We start from the raw sequence: 10,288 nt of genomic DNA on the forward strand, positions 1-10,288 counted from the left end.
GGGCCTTAATAGACAGCCTTGCCTTACTCCACTGCCAACTTTAAAGGCTTCTGTTCTTCCAAACGGTGTCCACACTGACGAGATTGATTAAGAATACAAATTTCGTATGATCGCTATGAAACGAGAAGATATACCTATATTAAACAGGTTTAGGAACAACGCATCCCTATCTACCGTATCAAAAGTAGCTTTTAAGTCAACAAAAAGCGCGTAAAGTTTTCTTTCTTTTCTGTGTAATCGCATTTTGATGATATTAACCAAAACAAATATGCAATCGACCGTCGAATATCCCTTTCTAAAGCCGGCCTGGCACTCTTTACTCGTAATTACTGATTGGAGTTTCGAAGTCCAGGTGTAATATTCCTCAAAAGTTTTCCATAGAAACTGAGTTTATAATTGGCCCATCCCTGATCTTTTATTTGAATATAAATAAACGTGGTTTAAAAAATTGTTGGCTATCAAAAGCCCCACTTTTAAGCGCATTGTTTATGCTAAACTGTACTATATTTTAATTAAAATTATTCATTATTGATAAGTACGATTTTGTTGATAAACTTGATAATAAATCTGTATATTTAAGTTCAAATTTTTTGTAAATATAAATTAATTTTAGAGATAACTTTTTTAGACGAAAAGAAAATGAAACGCTGGATAAGTTTTTTCGTTATCATATCCAGCTGCTTACGGCTGTAGACCAACGGAGATGGGTTTTCGAAAGAATGCCGTAAAAGGAGACGGTAAAGTAGGTTATACCGTAAAAATGTATTTTCTTTACGGGCTCAAATGAGAAAACGTTATTACATTTACATGTGTTTATTTTAGAGAATATTAGAGGAATATATATTACTTTTTTTTCAACTACTTTATTTACATAATGTCTCAAAAGTTTCAAACGGCCGCTCGTTTAATTGTAAGAAGTCTCCGAGTCTTGTTGAACTAACGCTGATATCCGGTTCTAGACAAGTTGGACTTTCCTAGAAGTCACTAATTTTATTTGTTTTTGAATTTGAATAGTAATGTAGAAGTTTCCAAACTTACGAAGATGCATTTTTGACTTTTTCCATTATCGTGAACAATATAAGGAAAGCCGGATCGGGTTTCGGGAAGTCGCCATCTTCAGGAGGTTCACTGGGAGGTTCTTCCGCCTCTCTTCTTCTATTCTCGTCATCTTCGTCCACAATTTTTTCCGGTTTGATTTTCTTCTTATTAGCTTCTCGCTGTTTTTTCAAAAATAACGCCTCCGCCCTCAGCCGATTTACGTAATCAGGCACACCTAAAATTGTAATTTACTCTTCCATTATCACCTTGGTTTGTTAAATGCAAGGTGTTTATGTTTTCTACCAAAACATTCAACAGCCGAAATTGTAAAACCACGTTCCAATTTCAATTCTAATTTCCATATTTATGCTAATTACACGTTTAAATCATTATTTACATACTTCATTTACTATATTACATTATTGTCGAAAAGCTTTGCTTTAGAAAGAAGAAGAAAAAAAGAAAACTAAATTTTGGCTTACCACTGACAGTGACCCATTGAGAAAGTGAATTCGGAACACTAGCGCCATGATTATCAAAATATGTTAAACAAAACTCGAGACCAGGCTAAAAAATACAAAACATTAAAATGGATCTGACAGAAATTAAAATTGAAAATATATTAATGTTATTAAATCCATTATATTTCGTGGTCCGATTGACCACATAACTTCTTTCAATTAATTCATCTTTGTGTAAGGTATTGGTTGAAATTGAATGAGCTAGTGCCTCGAGCGGAATTCGAACCCACCATGCTCCCATTTGGTGTTAGTGTCCGAGTCGAAGTCACGAACATTCAAGTGGTAGAGGAGCGGCGTATTTAGCCAAAAATCGAGGGTTCGAATCGCGCTCAGGGCACTAGCATTTTCATTTCAACCAATACCTTACATAAAGATTAATTAATTGAAATTAATATAATTTTTATATGAATGCTAAAATACGGATTAGAACAATTTTTGAAGATTTCCAATTTAGATAGTTTTCATAAACGCCTTTGGTATTTTTTGTTGGCATAATAAGCATGTGAAAGCTGTTTGATTTACAAAATTAAGGGGGCAATCCTCCAATCACGCTTCCTATGATATATAGTTAAAGTTTTCAATTATGTACATATGTTCAATGGCCATGCTAAGTGAGAGAAAGTTAAGTGTGGATTATTTTTGAAACGTTAAAACTTCAGTCGAATAGCTATATAATAGCTCTAATAAATGTGATATTAAACTATAATTAGGTATTTTATAGGATTAGGTATTAATCCTAATTAAATGTATACCTCTTCAAAGTCCTTAAATGGTTTAATGACCACGTAAGACCAATATTCAACAACTCTCGCTTTCCCGGGAATAGGAGGGCCATCTGGATGCTGCGTGCTTTTGCTTTTGATGACCATGACATTTTTGTTCCGGTCGATCATCCATCTTCTATTGTAAACGTAGTCCCTGTTTGCGAAGAAGGTCTGAAACAAGTCGGTTTGTCTTTTGGTGCGTTCTAATCGTTTAAATTGTCCTCGTACCGGCCATTTTGTCTCCCAATAGATAATATCAGAGTTTGTTTCGACCTCGCTGTCAATTATCTTCAGTATGATAGCGTGTGCGTCCCACTTGGTACGATTTTCGATGTCGAGGTATAGACTGAAGAAATCTGCAGCCGTTACGTCTGAATATTTGGCGTAAACTAGAAGGAAAATATGGTGACAATATGCAAAAATTTGTAGAAACGTCATAATCACCTTTGTATGTGTACAGGCCACTTCGAACTTCTTTTTTCCAAATGCTGATGTTGTCCTGGAGGATCACTCTCACCCAGCCGTGCTCAGTCGGTACTTAGCAAATATATGTGTCAGTTAAAATCATTATAACTGAAAAATTTAAAGAATCCGAGTATAAATTTACATTACCACCTTCCGCGCAACCAGGACCTTTCGGATCCGTGCAGTCCTTAAGCAGCTTGGTACATGTTTCAAATTCTTTAGAATGCCTGCAAATATTTTAATTTGTATCACTAGTTATCAAATTGTGAACCTTATTACAGATTACTTTAAAACCTCTTCCCGCAGAATACACCCATCAATAATATCCGTATTGATATAATGTAATCTTATGTACGGTGCATTAAAGACGTAAATATTTATAAAGACGTACTATTTAGTAAAGTGAAAAAAAAGTTCATTATAAATCATATACCATAAATATCAATTATATCTACAATAAATACAGTTACACAGAAGACAAACACTTTGAGCCCTGAAGATGATCTCAATAAAGGTCGAAACGTTGGCACAATGAAGAAAATGTTTTTCTGAAACCTACATCACACCAGACCACATCTCACGATTTCTAAATAAATAAAAACAGTAATGGGTTTGTAATAAATTTAGAAAATGTCTCTATAATTTGAATGATCATACATTTGACAAGTGTTAAGGACTTGACAAATTTGCCAAAACATTATAATAAATGTAAATATATAAGACAACGAAAATATACAGCATCTGATGTTTTACACTAATTATCAATGCGTTAAGGGTTTAAACATGTGGACATGTTTTGCTGGATTGCGTTTTGCTGGAAACGAGTTATGTTTACAGATGAGGTAGGCCTTAGCGATTACAGATGGTAGTCCTACAGGGAGGGGGCTCGCTTGATATGCGTACTGCATGGGTCATCAAATGAAATTTCATGGTAGGTAGATTTGCCGATATGATATTAACTATTCGGCCTTCTGATTAGTTCATTAATTTTTTTAGGCGTAATTTGAAAACTGTGTTCATAACATTATTTCTGTTTCAACAATTTGTTAAGCTAATCTGTAAAAACAATGTATGGTGTTTAGTGACCGTCAGTTAATGCTTATTTGGAGATCGTGAGATGGGCACTCTCAACAAGGCACCCAATAATAACACATCTACACAGAACAAACATTTTGAGCCCTGAAGATGATCTCAAGAAAGATCGAAAAGTTGGCATGATAAAGAAAATGTTTTTCTAAAACCTACGTCACACCAAACCGCATCTCACGATCTCGAAATAATCAATGTAAAAACAATTATTTCTTTTCTTTCTTTGTTTTAATTTTTTATTTTGCTATTCATTTATTGTTTTTTGGTGAATTTTTTATTGTTTATTAAAGTGCATCTGTTTGTAAATGCAAGGATTTTTTGGCAATCTTTTAATTAAAATTAAGTTGTGGTATATATTTGCGACATTTACTCCCATTTTGTCTGCAACTTTATAGAAGTGGACATGGTTTGAAAAAATGGAAATTTCGATATCAGCCTAGAGATGAGACCTCTCCAACATGTAGAGAACAGTGATGTTCTCCCGATTGAGCTTAATCTAAAAGCATCAACTTTCCAACGATCTATGTTTGCCAGCCGAGTGAAAATTTCAATAAGGACCCTTTGTGGAAAGGGAAAATGCCACATTTCTACTTGTAGTGTTCAACCTGATGATCGCATCTTCAAAATTATAAACGTATCATCAAACAAATTGTTGACTGCCATCAGGCTTTAAAAGGTTTCTAATTCAGGGATTAAAAAGAAAAAAATTGTGTTAAGACAACGTCCGTAACCCCTAAGGACATACAAAGAAAAACTTATTACTCTATGACGTACTATAAGGGAACGAAACCAAAAAGCGCTGAAGATGACGAAATACTCAAACCATCGATGATATGCAGACAAAAATAAACTGTAACGACCGAATTACAGGTCCATTACCCCGCTGATAGAAATCTCAAAATTTAGGACTATTTGCGGACAGTAGATTGACGTCGAATCGTAACACAAGAATTTAGCGAAGAGAACGCAACAGACCACTTGTATAACTACGAACATTTCTAGGACCTAAATCAAACATGACTTAAAAGAACAAGTACAAAAAAGGACAAACCATATTAACTCAAATTTTTTTTTTAAACATAATTTTTACTTAATTTGTTGGTATATATATTTTAAATCTAAGTTGGTTATTTTTATAATTCACTTCGGGCCACGTCCCTGATCCCTATTGAGAGCTCACTATTTAATCTTTTTAAAATAATATTAACATTCTCAATTTGTTTTTAAACATGTATTGCAGAGGTTTGTATGACAATGCAAAGAACCAGATACGTTACACATTACAGTTAAATTTTATGTTTGTAACATTTCATTAAATTTTTTATTACGTACTCTACCGTCAGTTAAAATCGTAATTATTTTTGTTCGGGCGGTTGGAGCTAAATTTGAAAAAAGCGTCAGGTACGTAAAATATTTACGGTGGAATGAAATTTTAGAAACGGTACCAGCTGGTAATATGCGAAAACATCTGCTTCACCGCAAAATAGCAGTAACGCAGGTTAAAAAAATAAGAAGATCGATGTAACCGACAAACGCTGAATAATTTGCTACAGACCTCCTAAAAACTAACCGCTATGGCAATCGGTTGAAATAATAAATCGCATATTACGTGTGGAGTTCGGTTTCGGTTATCCTGTTGGCGTCCCAGTCGAACTTGTAACTGACGGCCGCGATGAGCGCGTCCCTGGTCCGTGTCAGAAGGAACAGCTTGACTCGGTGGAGGAGGCGGAGGACGGTGAGCTGGTCCCAGTGCCCGGAGTAAAAGCTAAGCACCTGGACGCCCCGGCGGATTCTGAAGGCGATCACGAACTCCACCTGGGCGACGCAGCTCCTCATCACGCAGGCCGAGTTGAACCTGAGGAGCCTCGGCACCCCGGAGAAGAGGTGGCGGAACCTCGACAGCCTCTCCAAGTCGTGGATGCCGGCTTTCTGCCGCAGACGATCCAGCCTCCAGTGCTGCAGGGCGCGATTCGCCGCACGCCTCATCGTATGCATTCTCGATCCCAAAATTCTCAATAAAATTACCGTAATCACTTACAAGCCTTTTTCCATCCTTGTTTTATTTATTTGGAGAATCGATGTTGAATATGATCATTTTTCTACCCATGACAAAAACCGTACGTTTGCTCGGAACCTCGGACAATTCGTGATCCTCTTTTGTATGAATTCAATGTAACATGTGATTATCCATTATTTTTTTCGGTACTCCCAGTTAATTGTGTTTTTCTCCCAAATGCTTGTTACCTGTCCTCGCTTGAATCTTGTTATTTCCTGAGGCCAAACACAAAATGTAAAAAAATTACTACATACTTTTTTTTATATTATAGGTTTTTGATTTCAAATGTAAACTGACCGATCGAAATTAAAAATAAAAAAACATATGCTTTTCGATTAAAACGCCTGTTCTTGCGACAAGCATTTTAGTCGTATGATACTTCATAATAGTTTCCTTGATAAGCAGGTTTCAGGAGCTCAAAAATGGAAATTATTAAAATATGCATACGCTATTAAAAATAAACATATTGACTAGTTTAATCAATGGAACAATTATATTCGTTATTGTACTGCGTACAACCAAAAACCTTTTTATTCTATTTTAAAATATCTTTTTAGACTTTCAATTAGCACTTTATTAGTATCACAATTACTGACACATGATAGAGCAACAAGAAAAGAATTGACGTTGTTATATTTGTAATATATAATTATCATATTTTTACACATTTATTTTACTGTTTTAGACATTTCTATAATTCAATGAGGCAAACTGATAATAGAGATTAATAATTATAATCGATGTATTTTGTAATTTTTTGTTGGTTCGTAATTTTTTAATATAACTTCTCTAAGAATATAATTTCTGAAAAACGTTTTTAGGTTCCTACTCACTAAACATTTAAATCAAGAATAATTACATTGTTGAGTTGTCGTTTTTAAATATAATTATAACATTATAATTTCAACCAAAACCTGACAAAAAATTAATTAGTTGAAAGAAGAAATTTGTTGGACCACGAAATCTAATGGATTTTATAATTGTAACATTGATTGCTAATTATATAAGACAAAATACACATTTCCAAATTTAATAGTTGCATGATAAAATAATTATAATGATACAATAATGATTTCTCAAAACCTTGATATTTTCAGCTGTATCATGCATTGAATAATTTACAGAACCTGGCTGAGTTGTTAAATAATGATTAATCGATGGACTATTGGTTAAACATAATGTATATGTACATTCGGTTTAGAAAATGTACTAACCAATTTAAAAAAAAGAATATGTACTAGTCAAAAAATAACAAAACATGTAATCTCGAATTTTAATTATTTTTATATATTTGTTTTGTTTTGTTATCGACGTTTCTCAATATAGATGAGGGATTTTTATTGGATATCATTTATTTTTTTATAATTTTTTATTTACAGTATGCATTGTACATTTTTCACCTAGTCTGCATTTAGTATAAGAAGCATTTAATCTTAAAATATACTTTAAACATAAATTAGTTTAGCAATAATATATCCCAAAAAAAACAGTCATTATACAAAACAATAAAGGTATTAAACACACATTTAGATGGTTAGATGGTTCAATAAATACATTAAAAAATTTTAAGTCCATGCTTTTCACAATAAATCATTAACAGATAAAGACTTATGACTATGTAGACTCATTTATACGTCCTCTCTTGGCCTACAGTGAGAAGTGGGTGCTCCACTAAGAATTCTCAATTCCCAAAGTCTCCAATCAATTCAATCTAAAATTCTCCGTCAAATTACAGATGCTCCTTTTTATGTTTCAAATGACACTATTCATAACAACCTACACATCCCGTTTGTACATGAACTCAAAAAATTAAAAAAAAAAATTCATCTCTCTCCGAGCGTACACAATTATCAACCAGAGATAGTTATCACTTCCAACCCTACTCGAAAATCCTCAAAGATGATTCTAGTGAAAGTGGCTCCGAGACCATCTCATTGAGTGAGGATTGAAGATGTCTCTAGTATAAGAGTGTTATCACTGGGTAACGTCTCCAACACGTACATCAGTGGAAGTCGAAAATATTTACTTAACATGTTATTTCTGGTTGGAACTAACAAATAAATGTAATAAAAACACTATTGATTTTCGACAGGAGTTTTTAAGGCTATGTTAAAGAACAATGATGTGAAAAAATGGAAATATTATATTTATATATAACTATTATTTTAATATAATATCTTGGACTTTCTTTCGTTTGAAGTCAAGTTTTTGGGTCTCACTCAAGTTTCTTCTACGGGGCAACTTGCCCCGAATCAATTGAAGTAAAACTGATATTTCCAGTATGTGGGATTTTCCGTTGCCCACCTCTTGTTAAATTTGCCACGATGCCAACACCTACATTAATATTTCAAGCATTGTTTCAGTTTTATGTATAACTTTGGCATGAACCGTATCGATTAATGGTTGTAATATCTCGGAATCTTAGGCTTGGTATGATTTACATTAAACGTAATTTTAATTATTAAACTATTCCTTTAGTAAATGTAGCTTGTTATGATTATATTTTGTTTGAAATGCTGAATATGGGTTTACATCCCGAAATATTCATCTCTAAATAAATTGAACATCGACGAAATACCTGATTTCTTTCAACCAACTTTTCAAAATAAACTGAAACACAAACTCTACCTATGGCCAAAAAATCTGCAAATATCAGCAAATCGAGGCTGAATTGAAATATATTTTTGGTCAAAAGTGGCGCCTATCATATCATTCAATGGTCTCATTACCAAAACCACGGTAACAGCGATGGAAACACTGGAGGTCCACCTAACGATAATCAGGCTCAGCATTTCGTGCTTTATGACGTCGCCTGAATCGTTCGAACATGTAATTAAAAAAAGAACTAATTTAAAATAAAATAAAACTCTGCAATTAAATAAATTAAATCCTTAGATTATTAACAAAAATTTGTAACAAGAGTGAAAAATGAGAAAATCATTTGCCGAGAGGAGAAATGTTTCACTCACATTACAATTCGCCCTTGCAGGATAACGACCGTCGGTCCGCTGCAAGGCTTTAGACTTTTCCGTCGGGAATGATGAGGAAATTCAGTCAACACCTTGACTGTGTAACACTTTTCGGAAGATAATTTTCTCTTGTTGAAACAAAAAAAAATTCGTTGAAAGGGGAAAGACGACTAATTTTTAGATAGTGAGAACAACAAGGCGCACCAACCAGAGAAAAACAATAAACTGCCGAAAAACGGACGGTATTCATAACACTACTAATCCTCTGATCATTTGGTGGGCCAATCAGAGGTCGGAGGGATTAAAGTGAAGAGAACCACCTTGAATTTTAATAAGAATTTTTAATTAACTAATTTTTAATAAGAACTTACGCTTCGCTGAATATTTAATATTCAGAATAAAAAGTTGGTTAATTTTAATTTTAATCTTAAATTTCACATACATTGTACGTTTTTAGTTAAAAAAAGAAAGTGATAGAAAGAAAGAGAAAGAGGGAGAGCGAGAACGAGAGCGAGAGTGAGTGAGAGAGAGAGAGAGAAGGGAGGGAGAAAGGAGACAGGAGTGTTAGAGATAGGTTTTTGTATGTATTATGTTTAACTATAACAATTGCCGTAACTTTAATTTTACTTCAATTATTTATTCTTTTCATCTAAGGTCTTGGTTGAGATGAAAGTGTCAGGAGCGGGACATTGACTTTGTCAAAGCAACCAAGACCTTAGATAAAAATAATAATTAATTGGCATAATTAATTTGGGAAATTATGACCCCTTAAGATATACGGATTAATTTTGACAAAATCGTCTATCTCATACAACGGTATGTTTTGATTTTGAATCAGGACAAAATGTGTCTGTGGCGTAACGTTCAATCAAAATTCGATTAAGTCTGGTTTTTTCTCAATGATCAACCAGCTTTCAACTAAACGAATTAAAAATAGTTAATTCAAATTCACAGGTAGCAAGTAAACTTACGAATATAGAATTTCATTATATTATAAGACACTTTGACGATGAAGGAAGATTTACATACGAAAGAAATGACCCGCTAAAATCTGGTAGACTGCTATGCTGCTCAAAGAGGATAATTATATAATATGTATAAAATCAAAGCAAATTACATGTTAAAAACTCCTAAAATTTGTGTCGCTTACAAAATATAAAATAAATCATAAAAAGCAAAAAAGATACACAGGAATGTATAGCAATGACCGGGAATGAAGCAGATAATCCATGAAATCATAAAAATACGGAAGTCAGAAGACAAAAAACTTGGTGTATATCAGTTGGCCATTAAAAACACCATCGAAGACCCATTGAAAAGAGCATTTAAGGACGTCTGTAAAATTAATTTCCTTTATACATAGCTCTTTTATTCTGGCTGGGCGCA

The 10,288-nt window shown here is 33.6% G+C and overlaps 1 protein-coding gene across 2 annotated transcripts; it reads right to left on the reverse strand.

The window, feature by feature from the left end:
* Nucleotides 1-794: 794 nt before the first annotated feature.
* On the reverse strand, nucleotides 795-6,250 carry LOC106670971 (stAR-related lipid transfer protein 7, mitochondrial-like). Of its 2 annotated transcripts, none has more exons than XM_024227892.1 (8): nucleotides 5,487-6,250; nucleotides 2,936-3,015; nucleotides 2,768-2,860; nucleotides 2,552-2,712; nucleotides 2,312-2,494; nucleotides 1,521-1,605; nucleotides 1,039-1,273; nucleotides 795-984 (listed from the first exon to the last, which is right to left on the reverse strand). In XM_024227892.1, the coding sequence occupies exons 1-8, from the start codon at nucleotides 5,870-5,872 to the stop codon at nucleotides 975-977; spliced, it is 1,233 nt and encodes a 410-aa protein (XP_024083660.1). In that variant the 5' UTR covers nucleotides 5,873-6,250; the 3' UTR covers nucleotides 795-974. The 2 variants fall into 2 exon arrangements, with proteins under 2 accessions (XP_024083660.1, XP_014257172.1); XM_014401686.2 differs by having other exon boundaries at nucleotides 813-974.
* Between the last annotated feature and the right edge of the window lie 4,038 nt (nucleotides 6,251-10,288).

This window comes from Cimex lectularius, unplaced genomic scaffold, assembly GCF_000648675.2.
Source record: "Cimex lectularius strain Harlan isolate CLEC.00 unplaced genomic scaffold, Clec_2.1 scaffold243, whole genome shotgun sequence".
In the NCBI taxonomy this organism is placed as follows: Eukaryota; Metazoa; Arthropoda; class Insecta; order Hemiptera; family Cimicidae; genus Cimex; species Cimex lectularius.

What these genes read in the sequence shown, in the direction of transcription:
- LOC106670971 (XM_014401686.2), bottom strand. Translation starts at nt 5,872, where the DNA reads ATGCATACGATGAGGCGTGCGGCGAATCGCGCCCTGCAGCACTGGAGG. An exon ending in ACCGAAACCGAACTCCACAC is followed by an intron (nt 3,016 to 5,486) that starts GTAATATGCGAT and finishes AAATATTTGCAG; the next exon opens with GCATTCTAAAGAATTTGAAA. An exon ending in TCAATGGGTCACTGTCAGTG is followed by an intron (nt 1,274 to 1,520) that starts GTAAGCCAAAAT and finishes TTACAATTTTAG; the next exon opens with GTGTGCCTGATTACGTAAAT.